Below are 20,116 nucleotides of genomic sequence, written 5' to 3' on the forward strand. Positions count from 1 at the left end.
CAGGGCACTGCCAGCCCTTGGTCACGTCTTAGATGGACATAAGACATTTCTGCTCGTGGGGGTCTATTGCAGGAGTGTCAAACATACGGCCTGTGGGCCGTATCAGGAAAATGTATTTATATGTGGACCTTCATCATGGAATATAGTGGTGTCAACAATAATCGATTCGGCAATGCAATGCAATGCAGGGCATGGACGATCCAATTCAATGCGGCAAGTTCCAGAATCGATGCAGCAAATTGTTTAAGGTTCAATTACTTCCGTGGATATTTCAGGAGCAAATGAATGTTAAATTAAATAAAAGCACTTCAAAGCATTGAAAACTGCAAGACTGATACAGAAAACAGCCAATACAATGTTGCTCAGTATCTCACTACTTGCATTGCTTGATCATGACTGATGAAACATTTGCTTTGCTCTCAGTAGAAATGTAATGCATTGTGATGCATCGCAGAATCGAATCGAATCAAATCGAATCGAATCGTGAGGGCAGTGCCAATGCACACCACTACTGGAACACCCTGCAACACAGTGTTTTGTTCTTGCTTAATGGCTATGATTCTGTGTATGTTATTGTAATATGTTTTTATTCAACATCCAGAGTGGGTTGCCAGGGTGGGGGCCTGTGTGGGTTGCCTGGGTCGCTGGCCGGTGGTGGCCTGTGTGAATTGTGGCATCTGGGTGGCAAGAGCAACTGGCGCTGGACAGGGCACTGCCAGGTCACCCCTGGTCACCTCTTTGATGGACATAAAGCATTTCTGCTCGTGGGGGTGTGAGATTGTCGCCCCGCACAAACAAGGGCCTATTGTATTGTAGGCTTATTCTTCTCCCTGCAGAGAAAGCATGCCTGGGAAATAAACATATGAAAAGCTCTTTCCCAAAACGCTATATCGACCATTTTTGACTTTTTGCATTTTAATATTGGAATTGATTGTTAAGAAGTCTTGCCATCTATGTGTGAATTCTTGCCATTCAAATGTTTTGAGAACATACTTTTTAAACCTCTACAAAATGCATTATGCAATGCAATTCAATGGAATGCCCAATACAAAAACGTCAATTTCCTAACATTCTATAAAATGGAAAAGAGCTCTTCATATACAGAGAAATAGGAAGCGGTAGAGGGAGAGTAGAAGGGGGAAAATCCATAAATGCCTCGTTTCCACTGGGGGTCTTCTGGTAGGTCTACAGCTCGGCAAAGTGCGACTCAGCCGCCACTTTTTGCTTTTCGAATAGGCGCGACACAGCTCACTCGAAAAGCAAAAAGTGGAGGGCATGTCATGCTGTGTCAAGCTGTAGGCCTTACAGAAACCCAGCAGTGGAAAAGAGGCAATAGAGTCACTGATGGCTGTCTAGGAGATGGGATGATAAAGAAATAAATGGTGTGTGAGAGAGAGAGAGAGAGCGAGAGAGAGAGAGAGAGAGAGAGAGAGCGAGAGAGAGAGAGAGAAATCGAAGGGAAAGAATAGGCAAATAAACAATGGCTTCAGCTGCCAAACGCCAAACCAAAACCTGCTTTAAGAATATTTTTTTGTTATTTCTGTAGGTAAGAAAAAACTGTATGTCCTTTACTATGAAACGTTTTTGGAACAGTGCCCCCCTTTTTTTAAAGCACTAGATCAGTGTGAACGGACATATCATATTTAACACTACTGCTGCAAACCGTGTACAAACACAAACCAACTCTCCTTCATTCTGACCCTGACAGTTCGAGGACGATGTAGTGGACATCTGCTTTGAAATTCTCGACAACTCTCCCTCCGCGCTCAAAAACCCTGAAATGGACCTCCAGAACCGGGCCAACCCCGTATATGTCAGCAGAATCATCTCTGCCATGGTAAGCCTGAAAATGTAATAATGCCAGTACTGTATTGCATTGTAAAACTTGGGCCCCAACAAGGAAAGTTCAGTTCGTCAGCTTTAGTACACAAACAATATGCTAGATATCCAGATCACGACCAACCATGTTTACGTCAGCCGAGTTTTCAATGCCATGGTAAGCCTAAGCATTTATAAATAATACAGGTAATGTAAAAACTGGGCCCCATAAACAACTTTAAAGCTTAAGCTAACAAAAAAATCGCTCCGATGGAAATCCCCTTACATAAAAAGTAATAATAATATTAGCAATTTTAACCTCTCAGTACTCTAGTATCCAAATCTGTTGACGGCAGCAGGGACTGTGGGAATATTACATTTTACACATTTGTATTTATGTCAGTCGTTAATACTGTAAATAATGAGGGTAATTGGACCATCAAAGTTGGATTTCAAATACATAGACAAATGATCTTCAATGACTCAATGAACTAGTAAGGAAAATCTGGTAGTCATTAGAAAGTGTGTAGTCTAAGGTCAACATATTGCAAGCACACCACAAATTGTTTATGAAACCATGCTTACATCACATGGTTCTGGCCAGTGCTTTGGCTTTGGCTTAATGGCACTTTTCTTGACAAGTTGGCCCACTGTGGAGGCTGGATAGTAGTTAGTATTATATGAAGAGCTCTTTTCCAAAATGAGATATATCCATTTTATGGAATGTTGGGAAATTGACATTTTTGTATTGGGCATTCCATTGAAATGCATTGCAAAATGCATTTTTAAAGAGGTTTTAAAGTATGCTCTCAAAACATTTGAATGGCAAGAATTCACACATATATGATAGGACCTCTTAACTGTCAATTCCAATATTAAAATGCAAAAAGTCAAAAATGGTGGATATAGCGTTTTGGAAAAGAGCTCTTCATATGTACCAATCATGTTTCACCTTTCCACTCGACAGAGCTGTTGAGTGTGTGTGTGTGTGTGTGTGTGTGTGTGTGTGTGTGTGTGTGTGTGTGTGTGTGTGTGTGTGTGTGTGTGTGTGTGTGTGTGTGTGTGTCTGTGTGTGTGTGTGTGTGTGTGTGGAGAAAGAGAGCTTGAAAGAAAATGAGAAAGCCAGAGCGAGCAAGCGAGTAAGAGAGAGAGAGAGTAGAGAGAGAGAGAGAGAGAGAGAGAGAGAGAGAGAGAGAGAGAGAGAGAGAGAGAGAGAGAGAGAGAGAGAGAGAGAGAGAGAGAGTAATCTATTGCCTCTTTTCCATTGGCGGTGTTCTGGTAGGCCTACAGCTCGACACAGCGCGACTTGGTCGACACTTTTTGCTCTTCGATTGAGCTGTGTTGTGCGAAAAGCAAAAAGTGGCAGCTGAGTTGGCATGTCCTAAGCTGTAGGCCTACCAGAAAACCGGCAGTGGAAAAGAGGCATATGTGTCCCTGTAAACTGGGTCTGCCAGCTATTGGACCTTCTCTTTGGTTTCCCGTCACTATTTGGTTTGGAGGCCATCACCAATGAACACTACACAGCTAGCAGAAGCCAACAGTGCAGATCAGTGCAGAGCTCATCATCGTTTGCCAGGACCTGGACGGTAAACCCAGCAGAGTAGGGTGTGTGTGTGTGTGTGTGTATATATATCTGTGTGTGTGTGTGTGTGTGTGTGTGTGTGTGTGTGTGTGTGTGTGTGTGTGTGTGTGTGTGTGTGTGTGTGTATCTGTGTGTCTGTGTGTCTGTGTGTGTCCGTGTGGGCCTGGACCGTAAACCTGGCAGGTTTGTGTGTGTGTGTGTGTGTGTGTGTGTATATATATCTGTGTGTGTGTGTGTGTGTGTGTGTGTGTGTGTGTGTGTGTGTGTGTGTGTGTGTGTGTGTGTGTGTGTGTGTGTGTGTGTGTGTCTGTGTGTGTCCGTGTGGGCCTGGACCGTAAACCTGGCAGGTTTGTGTGTGTGTGTGTGTGTGTGTGTGTGTGTGTGTGTGTGTGTGTGTGTGTGTGTGTGTGTGTGTGTGTGTGTGTGTGTGTGTGTGTGTGTGTGTGTGTGTGTGTGTGCTTGTGTGTGTGGGCCTGGACGGTAAACCTGGCAGAGGGAGGGCTACAAATGTCAGTACTTGTTTCTGAACAAGCTGCCACACACACACACACACACACGCACACGCGCGCGCGCACGGGCACCCACACACATTTTTGGACTCACCGCTGGCCAAAAGTGTTGTTTTGTCAGCAGACAAGAGGGTGTCAACTCTGTAAGCACAGAAGGGTTCCCACACACAACTGTGCGATCCACACATTTAAGAGCAAGAGAAGCATATTAGTAAACAAAACAAGAAATGCACTTTCTAATCTTACAAACAAATAAATAGACAGACAGGCAAGACAGACAGAGAGACAGACAGACAGACAGACAGACAGACAGACAGACAGACAGACAGGCAGGCAGACAGGCAGGCAGGCCGACAGGCAGACAGGTCATGTGATCCACAACAAAACGAACTGTGGACCTTGGCCGTGGCTCAAACAGCTCAGGCACCATGGTGTTTTTCTGGGGACCCGGGTTCAATTGCGACCCAAGGTCATTTCCTTTTCGATCCTCCCCTATGTCTCTCTCCCACTCCCCACTCACTTCCTGTCTTCTATCAAAATAAAGGCCACCGAAAGAATTAAAATACTTGTTGTGATCTGATGAAGACCACAGGCTGAAACATTATCACATTAAGCCCTGTGGTGACTGACTCAAGTGAAGTGAGCAGCACCTTTTTGCCTTCTTGAAAAGATTGTATGATGCCAGCCCCTCTCCATTTGGTGTGCGGATGTGGATATGTATTTTGTGATAAAATGGGGTAATACGAATCCCTGTTAGATCTCACACACATCCAATGTCTTTTAGTCGGGTGCAGGGTGAAAACATAAGGCAAGGAAGAACCGCACACCGATGAGCTCCCTTTTAATCCATTTTTATTCTTGTGACATTTTGGGTCACGTATTTGGGCTCATCGGCCCAAAACATCACAAGAATAAGCATTTATTTAACGGAAGCTCATTAATGTACAGTTCATCCTTGCCTTATAGTATTTAAAAAGGTGGTAATACGACCTGGCAAAATACATCCTGCCAGAATCTGAATGTTTGATCGTATGCGTGCGTGCAATGTTGCAATCGCAAACGTCTGACTGCATGTAGTATGACTGACATCGCATGACTGCATTCCTTTTCTTCTTCTGCTGCCGGGCAGGTGAACTCCAACGATGCTGACCGGGGGGTGCTGTGGGGGAAGTGGACTGGGGAATACTCTGATGGTGTGGCCCCGACCCACTGGACTGGCAGCGTGTCCATCCTCAAGCGCTGGACCGAGGACGGCAGAAGACCTGTCCGGTATGGGCAGTGCTGGGTGTTTGCAGCGGTGGCCTGCACAGGTGAGCTGTCTTGTTCTTAATAGAATATGATAGAATAGAATAGAATATTGATAGTAATAGAGTTTGGAATTGAATTTATGGAGTCTAAACAGAGATGGTTGCTACGTCAGTGTCCTATCTCCTTGTTCCTCTCTGTAGAGTTGGAATGGAATTGTATTTATTGCATGTAATGCAATGTCATGCGTATTGTCCTGGTATTACTGTGGTGGTAATTGACATGGAACTTAAAACAACTGCAGTTACTTGAAACAACTGCAATTTGGATGAAAGCGTCAGCTAAATGTAGTGTAATGTAATGTGATGTAATGTGTTCCCCTCTGCACAGTTCTGCGGTGCCTGGGTATCCCTACTCGCTGTATCACCAACTATTCATCTGCTCATGACACGGACGGCAACCTGACGATAGACCACCTGCTGGACGAGAACTTTGAGAGCATCTCCAGACCCAATGAGAGATCTGACATGATCTGGTGAGCTCCACAGGGGTTAGGACCAATGACCTTTGACTTAAGGCAGGGATAGACCCAAGCGTGACATGAGCAATTCCAGCGTCGGAAGTAATTGACTTTGTATTGAGTCGCGGGCGAGAGAAGAGATAAACGCGATTTGGGTGACTAGAGACAATTCAAGCGACTTTAGCGACAGTTGTTGGAATTTGACACTGGCCGGCACAGCCAAAGGGAACATTGGAATGCTTGCATTCTGCTTTTAACGGACATATTCTGTCGCTCAGGCATTTTTAGATGTGAGGGCTATACTCCTTTAAACTACACTCGCACACACTTCATGTTTGACCTCTCTCGCCTCTGCGCCTCAGGCGAATGGGCCTAAATGGCACTCTGGATTCGTAGGTGTTATTTGCAATGCAAGATGTTTCCTTTCAAAGACTTTGTATACTTTTTTGTAGAAAAAATAGCTGATCTCACTCGCTTCCTGATTGAATAGGAATTTCCATTGCTGGGTGGAGTCATGGATGGCTCGCGAAGACCTTCCAGGCGGTTATGATGGGTGGCAAGTCCTTGATCCAACTCCCCAAGAAAGAAGTGATGGTACGATACCTTTCCATTGTTTGCGATGTTAGGACTGTCAATAACTGTTACATCATGGATATTTTATATTTTATATTATACATTTTACTAGGGAATGTGCTCACATTAGCTCACATAACATTCCAACCGCCAAGCCAGGGGCAGAGCTAAGGTTTCACTGTAGCAGGTAACGACGACCTGTAGTGGACCCCCATAACATACATACTGTACTGTATATTACTCAGTATATCGCGTTTATCACATTCCCAAAATCATGTGTTTAAAAGTGTGGTGTTTCACCTGTGTGTTCCCCTTGTGTTGTTTCACCTGTGCCCCCTTGTGGTGTTTCACCTGTGTCCCCTTGTGGTGTTTCACCTGTGCCCCATGTGGTGTCCCTTGTGCTCAGGTGTGTACTGCTGCGGGCCCTGTCCCGTGCGGGCCATAAGAGAGGGCGAGGTGGGGGTGAAGTATGACGCCCCATTCATCTTCGCCGAGGTGAATGCTGACAGGACATACTGGATCGAACACAAGGATGGGACGCGCACCAAGGTCCACGTTGACAAGAAGTCAGTGGGCTGCAACATCAGCACCAAGAGCGTCTATGGAGATCAACGGGAGGATGTCACTGCACTCTACAAATACCCAGAAGGTACTAGATCTTGAAAAAAAAGGGTTTTTTTGCACAATCGTTTTGATCTGAAAGACAGCATGGGCTCTATCCCTCAGGGTTTCAGATCTTGGGCTTCAATCAGAGGGGTGGAAAGGCGATGACTGCAATTTGTTTGAATAGATACAACTGACACGATTGGCTCACTGTTTGGTGTGCTGGGATTTTAATCCAATACATGTGGAGATGGGTTTATAAGGATAATTCGAGCACTGAAATCCAATTGCATGCCAGCAGACCTACAGGGTTGATACAAATGCTTGTGACACAACTGAGTGGGAAACCATCTCGTGTACGAGATCACACAAGCGTGAGAGGAATTCACAAGCTAAATAAAAACCTGCACAAGGCTGTAATTAAGCCGTAATAATATATTGCTAAGACTTAAGTGAAAACACATCTTCATAATCATAACTGACATAACTGTGGTTAACCTTAAAAGTGTAGTGTTTCCATTTATTTCTCCAGGAGCAATGGACCAACTTCTTGTAATGATGTTAATATCACCATGCTCTATGTACGTGCTAGCCTTGTGCGGACAGATTAAGACCAGAAACATTTCCAATGCCAGGAACACTATGGTGAGATGAGGCTGATCTGACTGACTTGTGGCCGGTTTAGCATCCAGGAAAGTCCTCGCTGAATAACACAACAGTGACATAGAGACAAAACACTACAGGGGGAATGTTACGGTTCAAGTCCCAGGACTTTTCTGTCTGAACATAACATATAATGTTCATAACAGATGAAGATAGAGAAGGGGAATAAAAGTATGCATTGTGTGTGTGCAGTCTCAAACTCAGGCTCATACTCATACAGCACCATCTGGCGAATTAATCTACTGGGCCTTTTACAGTGACCAGGGCCGGATTAACGCACAGGCTAGATATAGCTGCAGCCTAGGGGCCCCCACCTCCCAGGTGAAAAAAGTGAAAAACTGCAGAATTGTGACAAGGTGCAATACTGAAAAATTCATCTATCGTATTGAGTGTGGTTGGTGGCACCAGGCCATCTTCATCCGGGCCTGACAGAGACCACATAGAACTCAATGTGCTCTTCTTTTACAGTGATCACACATAACTCACTGTGCTCTTCTTCTTCTTCTTCTTTTTGCGTCTACTGTTGTTTTCAGGGTCAGCGAAGGAGCGTGAGGTTTTCGAGAAGGCCGGCCGACGAGTCTCCCCCCAGCCGGGCGACGACGAGACCCAGAGCCCTCAGCTGAAGCTCTCCATCAAGAACGCGCCGGCCGTCCACGGCACCGACTTCGACGTCATCGTGGAGGTGCTTAACGTGGGCCACCAGGACGCACGCGCCCACCTCACTGTCAAGTCCGTCGCCACCACTTATAACAGCCTGCACCGCGGGGACTGCCAGCGCAAGACTGCCCGTCTCACCGTGCCCGCACAGAAGGGTGAGATGCCGGGGGGCGCTGTGACTCAGTGCTAAAGTGAAGTGCTCCCCCAAGTGGATAAATGTAAAACTACACTAAAACCTACCTATAAGTGACAATAAAATAGCTCCTACAGTACTGTTGTTACTATTTCTATTAGGGCTGTCATTATCACTATCATAGCACCTACACAATTGAATTTTCTCATACCCATTAGTAAATTAATCTAGCAAAACCTTATATATGTATTAATCTGCCGTATGTTTTACGTAATCATGATTGTTACTCAAATTGATCATTGTTAAACTTTATTTTCATCTGGGTGTTTCAGTTCACAAAGAGGTCCTTCGGTTGCGATATGACCACTATGGGGCTTGCGTGTCCGAGCACCACACGATCCGAGTGACTGCCTCCATTAAGATGAACGACCAGAGTGAGGTCATCCAGACGGAGGCCAACATCCAATTGAAAATGCCGAAGCTGAATATCAAGGTAATAACGTACCAGGATAGCACAAGGGCCGGCGCAAGGCATAGGCAGGTCAAGGTACCCTAGGGAATCAAATGTCTTTGGGCACCATAGTAGGTGCAGGACAAAGGCGAATCTAAGAAATTGAAAGAGTAGAAGTCTGCACACTGCAGCTCCACTTTTGAGGTTTATTCAAGAATTCATACTACTTTTCAACCCAGCAGGGTCTTCATCAGGCATGTAGGCTACTACGTAAATGTCTTGAGTAAACCTTAAAAGCAGAGCTGCAATGTGCAGACTTCTACTCTTTCTATTATTTTTCCAGAAGGAACCCACGTAGAGTAAGTGTTTTCATTGTATGTGTTTTGGTTATAATTCTTTCTGTTGTCGTCTCTCAGGTGACAGGGGAAGCAGCAGTGGGCCAGAAGGTGACGGCCTACATCACCTTTAGAAATCCACTTCCTGTCACCCTGAAAGACGGCGTCTTCACGGTGGAGGGGGCTGGACTGACCGCTGCTACGGAGATTCCTGTGCCGTAAGTACGAGGCCTGTGGAGGCCCATAGGAATGTAAATGTATATAGTTATGTATATAATTATTATTATAATGTTTATTTAACACTGTATTCCAAAGGTAAAGGCAGGGGTATAGCTCATAGTATCCAGGGCAGTTTTCCCGCAGGAGGTTGCACTTTGTTTTTGAACCTGGCGATAGGATTGATGGCCATTTCAGCTGTCTCGGTTAGGGCTGAATTGACTTTCGTGTGTAAAACCGCACAGTTGTGTTATTTTGTTCTGTGGAGAGATGGATCTGAACTTTTCCACTTCTGGTACGGTACTGAGGATAGCTAGGAACTGTCCATGGCCTGCCAGGAGGACTTGGCAGGTCACACTGTAGCTCCAACCACACTGTCAGACTGTCAGGACCACGGAGCGTTGTTACTCCAACCAGGGTAGCCAACAGGGAGGGACAAAGGGGTCGGTTGTCCCGGGCCCATGGAGGCGAGGGGCCCAGGAATGGGTCCTCCTCATTACATTGTACGTATTGAGTGGGGTGGCCCTTTCAGATTACTTTGTCCTTGGCCTAGTCAAAGCTGTCAGCGGAGTGTTGTGACTCCGGCAGAACAAAATTTACATCTTCACTCCCCACCCAAAAGCACACGAACAAACAAGACAGACACACAAGCCCCATCACACCTCATTCCACTCTGGTATAGCCCCCTGCCCTCCTACATATCTCACGAGGCCAAAATATTACCACGTGTGAAGACTCTCTCTCTCTCTCTGTCTGTCCAGACACCTGAGAAAACAATATTGGGTCTTAAATTAAATGCAGGATAAATGCGTGCGGAGGCCAGACAGCCTTGGGTGGTTGTGAGGCTAATTTTTGTCTGTGCGGGGGCAAGTGTCAAGCAAGCAAACATCTGCTTAAAGTTTTTTGTGTAACTTCCTCCAAATGCGAGGTGGAATTTGCCAATAAGTTAAATAAAACAGTGGAGGCATGTAGAGCTGAACCAGGAGGCCTATGCTTGTGCGTCACTGAGTGAAAGCCTAGCCTACTTCCAGGGACCGAGACAGACAAGAAAAATAAGTGTCCGGAATATACACAGCGAGCAGACCTAAAATATTTCCTAGCAAGTTGCTGGATGCTTGTGTGATGATGACATGTGTTAGCCAGGGGACACTGTAGTTCCCACAGTGTAGGAGTGTAGGATAAGATTACTTTCATACCCACATAGTAAACCACTTCCTGTTGCGAAATTCTGCACTACTGATTGGCATCAACATTTGTCAGATGACAGCATATTTCTTTACCTTCATTTTGCAAATTGCACAAATATGAGTTTTATGTGTTGATTGCTGGACTATTTTCAAGTCCTCAGACCCTCATAACATGGTTGCTGTAGCCAGGGCCGCTGACAGCTTTTGCTTGGCCCAGGACAAAGTCATATGAAAGGGCCCCTATCCAATACATGCAATGTAATGGGGACCCAATTCTGGGCCCCATATTTCCTTGGGCCCGGGACAACATATCCCTTTGTTCCCCCTGTCGGCGGGCCTGGCTGTAGCACCCTTAACACCCATTTGTAACTATGACGTCATGCTTAAAGTGATACTGTCCCATTTTTGGAGATAAGCTTATTTTACACCTTCCCTTGAGTAAAATAATAGGGTTTTACCGTTCTCCTGTACTTTCAACCGTTCTCTGAGTATGGCAGTGGAGATTTTACCTCCATGCTAGCAGTTAACATTGAGTCCTATGAGACCAGCTCGCGGCTAACTGGTCTCACAGGACTCAATGTTAACTGTTAGCTTGGAGTTGAAATGTGCACTGCCATAACTAGAAAGCGGTTGGAAGTACAGGAGAACGGTAAACCCCTATTATTTAACTCAAGGGAAGGTGTAAAATAAGCTTATTTCCAAAAATGGGACAGTATCACTTTAAATAAGCAAGTAGCGTATGCCTTCATTATCCCAGAGTGGGGAAATTCATGTGCCGCAGCAGTAATATAATGGGGACAAAAATAGACGACAAAACACGATACAAACACAAGACCAGAGAGTTAAAAAGTTAGAAATTAGAAATGTTATAATAAAGTATTGGCGTCTATCTAAATGTGTGTCTGCCTGCTATCCAGGACTGTATTAAGACAATGTGCCAATGGGCCCTACACCTAACAGGTGCCCTCAATACATAGGTGTGCACAGATAGGGATGAAGTGGTGCTAAAGCACCTGCCCCTTACTGGACAAAAAGTGCCCTTTTTGAAAATTCTTTTTTTGTAACAGTGTACTGCAGTTCATATTAGTATCATCTATTAATGTTTGATGACCAAAAGCGTGTGACGATAATGCCCCTATATAATATATAGCTTCTTTAGCCTAGTAAGACAGCCGGAAGTTCCACATGCCCCCCACCCTCCCTTGAGCACCTGCCCCCCAAAATGTCTGTGCAAGCCACTGCCCCTACACAATAAATAAGAATAGAGCCTGTGTCATATGGTGCCCCTAAACTGGTCGAAAATGGTTGGTGTCCCTGTGCACTGTGCTGCTGGCCCACCTGATAAACAGACAAACACAAAGATAAAACACGAGACAAAAACTAAAAGCAAAACAAAAAAGACTAGTGTCCCATCAAGTCTTTGATAGAGTCTGACAATTCGGCCATGCTCTAACAGCCTTGCCAATGCGCTTCTCTCCCACAGCAATGCCATCCAGCCAGGGGAGGAGGTGACGGTCAAGCTCTCCTTCAAGCCCATGCGCTATGGCATGAGGAAACTGCTCGTGGACTTCGACTCGGACAGGCTGATGGATGTGAAGGGGGAGACCACTTTGATGATTCGAGGGAAGAGATACAACTGGCCATAATAATTCACACAAAACCAGCGTTGAGATGTTAGATAAATGATTCATGTTTTTTTATACTGAAAAAAAACTTTTTTAAGAATAATAATAATAAAAAATCCATGGGTATGACAGTGTCACTGAAGTTTCCATTGAATCTGTGTGCCAGAATAACTGAATGACGTGATTGTTCTTAAGCTTTTATTTTTTTTAAATAAACTCGAAGAATATTTTGATATTTGCACTGCAATTGTGTACTCTAGATTAATCTGTAAAAGGTTATAACTTGCTTGCACTGTCAAAAAATCCCTACATTGCAAGGTAATAACATGCCTAGTAATCAAATTCTTCTTCAACCCTGTTATGCTTATATGCCTGGCAATAAAGAGATTATTTATTAAGTATATCATGTTGACGTGTTGTTTTATTATAAGAAAGCACATGTTTGTATAGAAATAAAAAGATACAAAGATCAAATGCCATTACATTCAGTTCTCGGATGGAGGTGGCTTTTTTCGAATCGTCTTCAGAAGGGTGTGCTGAATCGCAGGGTAAAGTTTGAAGCAACCTTCAATACACGCCTGGACTGCTGCTTTTATGGACTCATGCTCCATAACACCGTCCGACTGCAACAGACACCTGATTCACATTGGGCATCAGTGAGAGGGTCACAGTTCCCTGGCTGTCTACAGAGGCACCCCTCTGATGGTCTTGTACCTCCGCGAATGTAGGGTCAAGGAGCTGGGTGTTCCCAATGTGCCTGACGGTGCAGTCAAGCACCAGATCGTAGGCTACATATCAATCCCAGCACCTGCGAGAGCAAGAGACGCACAGGTGACAGCGTGGACAAATGCAGATTTTCAAAGCGGAATTAAGTTTTATTCTGAAGTAAATTCAGTTAGCTCTAATTCTGAATTGAATATCGCATGTAAACAAGGCCATTGTCTCATATGTCTTAATTAGCCCCTTATAAAAGAAAGGTGAAGATCTGCTGAAGTCGTGGCTCCAGTATTATACACTAGAGGGCGTAAGAGCCCTGTTTTTGTGACTGCAGTGTTGGCCTGTCAGCTCAGCCTGCTGTGCTGAAGGTGGCCTAGGATGAGCACTGATAGGCTCCTGTTTCTACTGGAGAGCCGTTACTGAAGTCAGGAAATGAGCAGGTGTGTGTGTGTGGCTACATGTGTGCCTGTATATTTATGTAACCTAAGTCCTATTTCAGAACAGAGCTGAGAAGCAGCGCGGGACGGAAGCGATTTTTTTTACCGGCGGTGGCGAAAATACATGGAAACAGATCTGTCCTTCCATTTATGAATAATTATGAATAATTGATATGCAATACAACATACATAGAGTATATTGGCAAATACTTTATGTTTTAAAAGAGCAAAATGGTAACATGTCTGTTTCCTGTTCTACTTTGGGCTTTAACCTAGACAACATGTTGGCTACCTAACCACTTAATTTATTGATTGCTCGTTATTTCTTATTTGTGGGTGTGGTCCTTTGTTTAAAACATGTCTGTCTGCCTTCCCTCACACACACACACACACACACACACACACACACACACACACACACACACACACACACACACACACACACACACACACACACACACACACACAAAGTATTTCAAAAACTTTAAACAACAGCATAAAAAAACACATTGGCTTTGGAGGGATACAGCTGTCAAAGTAGCCTATAAGTCATCAAGACTGTACTGTACTATAGTGTAATGAACTGTAATATACTCTACTGTACTGTAATGTACTCTACTGCACTCTTCTGTACTGTACTATAATATACCATGCTGTATTCTACTCTAGTGTACCGTACTGCACTATACTCTACTGTACTCTACTCTAGTGTACTGTACTATACTGTACTATACTCTACTGTACTGTACTCTACTGAACTGTTCTGTACTATACTGTAGTTTACTATACTGTACTCTACTCTAGTGTACTGTACTGTAATCCACTCTACTGTACTGTACTGAACTGTAACATACTGTACTGTACTGTACTGTACTGTACTGTACTGTACTGTACTGTACTGTACTGTTCTGTGCTGCGCTGCACTGTATGCTACTGTACTATTGTACAACTATCGTTTTGAAACATGTAGAGCATTCTGAGGTCAAGTACAATATGATTCAAAAAGGTGTGGTGGGGTTGAGTTATGTTACCACTGAAAATCTTGAAGGTTAAAAAGGTCCTGTGGCATTTTGTTGGGGAGGTGGGGGGGGGGCTAGTAGGCCATCCTTCCTCCTGGACTATATTTCTTGCATATCAAGAAAATGAATAATGGTTCACCTTTATAATATATGCCATATGAGAATTGTTGCTTTATATTGATATTTCTCCCATAGGTAAGGGTGGCAAAGACCTACGGTTCATTTTGCTCTATCTCATGCAAATGAAAATATCTATGTTATGGAAATTAGAAGATGGAGAAGCTGCTACCTTGGACACCTTGTTGCACTGACACCTCCCCATTCAGTATGCTGCTGACTGAGCATTAGCAGTAGTCTATTCTCACCGTAGTTTTAGTGTGGGAAATACTCATTTTTTTTCAGGCCAAGTATGAATCTTTTCAAATTGTTCATAATGTTACATTTGCTGTCAAGCATGTAAGCACAGACTCATTCATATGACATGTTAGAAAGTTTTTTTTCAGAGGGTTCCTTGGCTAGAATTACTACATATACCCTAAAGAAACATCATGCTAAGTCTGGTGCTTTTGTTACTTCCGTAACGGTAAAACCCTTAACAGACTCCACTAAAGTTGTTATCTTTTAATATAAGGATTTAATCAAAACCTACTTCAAAACATAAATGTCCACCTTTAGACTGCTTTTAAATGACATTTCAAGCCTTAGATATGTCCAAATCTCCAAAAGGTGGCCATTTTGGACGCCATCTTGAATTTCTCAGAGAGCCCAAGGGGTATTCCTGGGGACTTTTGATTCCTAAAGGTATTCTAAACATATTCTGACATTTTCAGCTTATTACTAATTTGTTCAATCCACGCACTGAATGGTAATTGCGCTAAAGCATGAAAAATCATCAATTTTGGACCCCATCTGGGCCACCATATTGAATTTCTCAGAGATGCCAAGTTGGATTCCTCTGGATTTTTTGTATGTTGTTCCTATTATAGTTGAGTGTTAGCATACAATATTTGGTGCCGATCAGACCACCCATTGAAAAGTTATCACGTGAAAACATTGAAAATATCCTAAATTTTGGACGCCATCTTGAATTTCTCAGAGAGCACAAGGGGGATTCCTGGGGACTTTTAGTATGTTATTCCTAAAGGTATTCTGAACATATCCTGAAATTTTCAGGTTGTTAAAGGGACACTGTGCAGGAAATGGTCAAAAAGGGTACTGCAACTATGCTGCTCATTGAAACTGGGCTGCCAATTGCCAAATTTGATCTTTACATGAAAGTTTTCTAAATAATAAACAAGTATTTTCTAGTATGGTCCAAGTAGAGTCATTTTTGCAGCTAAAAGTGGCTATTTTTGGAAATTCAAAATGGCGGACCATGGAGAAGATACCCCTTTTCATGTATGAAAAGTTCAATTTTCCCAGTCATAATGAATACTTAGAATTTGATGGTGGTGGTAAGTATTCATGAAAAAGGTAACATTAGTGAATGGGCAGCATGAATTCTGGAAATAAACAACTAAAAATCTCACACAGTGTCCCTTTAATAATTTGTTCCGGGTGAAACCCTAATACTCTTGGCCTATATGGCCCCCGCACTGCCCACCTAGAGACTAGTCGCGTTTGTACAGACGTTGGCTACTTAGGCCTACTGCCATGTGGGGTTACCAGTGCACACATTAAGTGGAGTTGGCTACTCCTTTGTTTGCACTAAAGTGCACCCAGTTTGCTTTGTCTTCACCTGCCGAGTTTGTAGTGAAATGCGTGCTGTACTTTAACTTAATAGTGTGCTGTGATCAGTAATGGCCACCCACTTGTGTCTGTGCTCAAACCAACCCCACTGGTTAATTCATTTCCCTGTTCCTCCAGCTGGCAGTTGCATCGAAGAAGAGGGGGTCGTGACAGAGGAGCCCGCACATGCAGCCAACTGGACTTTGGGCTGTCGCTGGCCTGTCTACCCCACCCTGAGGCATGGGCCCACACTGGACTGAGGACATGAACTTTGAGTGGTACCGTGGGCCCGTGCACATTGACTGAACTTTTAGCTGCCTCCTTCCTCCAAAAAGACTTTTAGTGGTAGGCTATTTAATTGATAAAATATAACTTGTGAACTCATTCGTTGTCCTGGTGTGTCTGTGGTGTACAGTTTGTTCCTCTGGGTATTTGGTATCAAACGGGGGTGCCGCTTAGAAACGCGCACCCCCTACCTGTGACATACTCTCGCGGACATGTTACATTCTTCTTGTTGTATATCTCCGGATACACTGTAAACCCCAACATGTTCCATGAACTCTAAACTTTTGTGGAAACTTATTCCCGTGAAAGTTTTAGTTTTGTGACCAAATGTTTTACGTAAATACTACATACATTCATGCATATGCAGGACACAAAATCTTTAAGAAGATGATCAAAAACTTTGAAATGACTGAAAAGATTGAAAACATTAATTCCATAATTAGATTTTTAGTTTTTAGCAGCCCAAGTCAAGTATGTACTCCAAACTCTAAAATGCACAGAAACAATGGTTTACACAAAAGATTTGAGTTGAAAACTAAAACGTTTAAGTAAGTCTTACATAAAATCAGACATGTTATTTGAAAACAAATGTTATGAGAAAAAAAAAATCTTGAATGTTTTAGTAGCTGCTACTCAAAGATCTAACATGCTCCATTGACATAAATATTTAGAGAATGGTGCAAAAATCAATGCAATTAGTACTTAGCAGAGAGTTACAATTTTAAAGTAAACAAGCACAGCATTGTTTAGCTATATTGGCTCTAAGTTTTTGATTTCAAAATTAAAAGTTTTATGTTTTCCCATTTTAGAGCCCACAAAAAAATCTTGGTTGGTTTATTGATTGGTTGGTTTATACTAATGCACTAGGCTACCACCCCTCTGTTTAAACCAAATATAACATGAGCTTTAATTCCACAAACGTGAACAATGCTTTATATCAAGTTTTTTTTATTTTGTTCCATGTGGTTGACAAACAAAAACAGTAGCCTAGACACTAACACAACAATCATACAATACACAACAATCTGTTCTAAAATTTAGACCCAGTCTATACAGTCAACCAATATATTACAAAGAACCAACCTCAACACATTAGGCAATTTAGTCATTTATTTGTTGTCCATGTCTGAATCTTTTATTAGGAGTTGGTGGCTGAAGGAGATCCATATAGCATAACTTACAATAACATTTCTCCCAAAATAGTGTCAGACTTCACAACACAGTTACCCTTTGGAGTGTTGAGTAGAGCTGATGGAGTTCTGGTGGTCCCATATCGGCTGCCTGTGGAGCATAAATAGGCCTAATAAGTTTAAGGCTTTCATGAGGACTTGTTGGATTAGGCCCCTCAGCATGATCACTGGGTTTGCTACACTGGTTTATACAGAAGTTCAATGTGCAATATGTCATCAAATGCAACGCATCACTTGCAAATACACTGCAGATGTATGATACAAGAAAAAGATTTGTATGAAAGGCCTACACAGTGCTAGCCTAACTAGCAGTAGCTAACATTCTAAGCTAAGTTGCTAACATAACATACACACAGTGTAGCATCAAGAACACCTACGGTCACACACAGCAACATAGTAAACTACTACACATACACACCAACACACTTTTATGAGTCTTTTCTTACCTTGAAGTGAGGTTGATAGACACGTTTTTCCATGCCAAGTTGTCAGTTGTGGTTTGATGGTCACATGGTGTTGAGTAAATCTATCCCCCATTGACAGTTTGTATTTTATGTTACATTTTAATAAAATAGGGTTTCTATGGTTCTGACATGAATGGGTTCTTCTTTACACAAAGCAGAAGTTGGTAAACAATAATAAAAAAAAAAAACTAAAACAACCAAAAAAGTGAGTGCCCCAGCCTTAGGATTCAAACTCTCAACCTCAAGATAAGGACATGCCAATATGGCTACATGCAGAGGACTATCCCCTACACCACTCAACTGCAGGTTTTATATTTGTAGAAAGTTAGCCCTGTTTGTTAGAAAGTATTGGGCTTACTCATAATTAACAGTCAAATGTGTTTCACATACTTTCCACTTCAAATCCGGCCAACTGACATCATAGCAAAACAATAATGTTTGAATGTGATTTTTTTTTTTAACTAACATCCAATGCTGGGAATTGAACTTGAAACCATCATGTTTCGAGGCCAACTGCTTAACTGTTAGTCCATGACTGCCCAAGCACAACATGCTGACATCCATAGTCTCATATGTCAGATATAGTTCCAATTGACATGATTTAAAGAATTTGTAACTTTCACAGTTTCGCGAAAAATAAACAATAATTATCTATTTGAGTGTTTTTTTTATTGGTAATACAGGATTCAAACCTGCAATCCTCTGATCTTGTGGCCATTTCCCTATCCAGACCACAGCAGCTCAAACATTGTCTTGCTTTACCTAAGCATTTTTCTTTTGTAATTTCGCTCGAAATTAAATGTGAAAAATATTGCTAATTAAAGCTGGAGTCATGAGTCTGGTGGCCATCTGAACATTTTCATACCATGTTCCAGGAAGTATGGAAGTAAGTAAGGTTATCTCCATGTTGGGGATTGAACTTGCAACCTTTGAGGTTGAAGACCAGCTGTTTAACTACTACTCCATGATTGCCACAGCTGTTGTCAAGACATCTAACCACTCATATGACAGATAGAGCTCCAATTTACAAACTCAAAGACATTGTGTTAGGATGTCAGTTGTACTTAAACACACAAGTTAATTTATTGGTACCTGAAAACCTGTTGAGAACACCTAAAATGTGTATGTCATCTGGATATTTTTGCAATATTGAGTACTACAGCGTAAACTTTTCTAGTTCATAGTACTGTTGGGGAATACAGTGTATGTGAGGCATGGACCATACCCTCCCACGACCAGACAATAAATTGATTTCAGTTCACAGGCATTTATGTACATGCCTTTATCACGCTAAGTGTTATTACTTATTACAACATAGTCCTGCCTGGTTACCACCAATCCTAATCACAAATGAGATTGTCTTTCAGATCGAAACGATTGTGCAAGCTGAGGATTTCCCAGGCTAACATGGAACGGGCATGTTGCCACATCTGTGACGTTGCCAAAGTTGCCGTAATTACTAAGGCTGACGTAAGGTTAAACTTCCCTACTACAAAGGTAAACAGTTATACCAAAAATGAAACTGAGAAATAAATGCCCTCAAAGCCTTGGTATTAGGTTGAATATTATAGGCCACTTACTGCAAATTTGACATAGCAATATTTGTAAAAGGGGGCACACTTAGACCATAACTCTTTGTCACATGATAAATGAAGTGTTATGAACATAATTTTCAGTATGAACACAATTTTGACAAAATAAGCCGACGGTAATTGATTAGGCTACTGCATTTTGCCTTTGTAAGGCAGTCTACTATACGTCTTTCAACATAATGACACAAATCTACTGCAAAACAAGAAGTTTTGACAAAATGGGCCTACTGTAATTGGTTACTGCACTTTGCCTTTGTAAGGCAGCATACTTCTCTCAACATAATGCCACAAATCCACTGCAAAACTACAATTAGGCCAACTTTACATTCCTGCTAAATGACAGATAAAATCATATTATAACAGACATTTTGTTGAATGTTCTTTCTTTAATTTCTATTTTTTACATTTACATGTAATCATATTTCAACATAATAAGCTTGGTCGGCCGCAGAAGGGGGGGGGGGTCACGAAGGGAGAATCGGCCACTATCGGTCACTCGCTGCCTAAAGGCCTGTCCTCCTGTTTCCTTCCAGGGCTTGCTGGCACTGATGAAGTACGCCTGCAAGG

The 20,116-nt window shown here is 42.6% G+C and overlaps 1 protein-coding gene and 1 pseudogene across 1 annotated transcript in view; one reads left to right on the top strand and one right to left on the bottom strand.

Moving 5' to 3' along the window:
• Positions 1–12,518, top strand: part of LOC134447430 (protein-glutamine gamma-glutamyltransferase 2-like) — a 19,487-nt gene extending 6,969 nt beyond the window's left edge. Inside the window, exons 6-14 of the mRNA XM_063196884.1 lie at positions 1,709–1,837; positions 5,039–5,219; positions 5,545–5,689; positions 6,165–6,268; positions 6,654–6,896; positions 8,047–8,325; positions 8,636–8,796; positions 9,171–9,307; positions 11,976–12,518. Of these exons, the coding sequence (XP_063052954.1) occupies positions 1,709–1,837; positions 5,039–5,219; positions 5,545–5,689; positions 6,165–6,268; positions 6,654–6,896; positions 8,047–8,325; positions 8,636–8,796; positions 9,171–9,307; positions 11,976–12,138 (1,542 nt within the window). The 3' untranslated portion in view covers positions 12,139–12,518. The remainder of the gene's footprint in view (positions 1–1,708; positions 1,838–5,038; positions 5,220–5,544; positions 5,690–6,164; positions 6,269–6,653; positions 6,897–8,046; positions 8,326–8,635; positions 8,797–9,170; positions 9,308–11,975) is intronic.
• An 84-nt stretch (positions 12,519–12,602) lies between these two features.
• The window catches only part of LOC134447108 (exosome complex component MTR3-like), a 69,769-nt pseudogene continuing 62,255 nt past the window's right edge, over positions 12,603–20,116 (bottom strand).

Source organism: Engraulis encrasicolus, chromosome 4 (genome assembly GCF_034702125.1).
Source record: "Engraulis encrasicolus isolate BLACKSEA-1 chromosome 4, IST_EnEncr_1.0, whole genome shotgun sequence".
NCBI classification, from domain to species: Eukaryota; Metazoa; Chordata; class Actinopteri; order Clupeiformes; family Engraulidae; genus Engraulis; species Engraulis encrasicolus.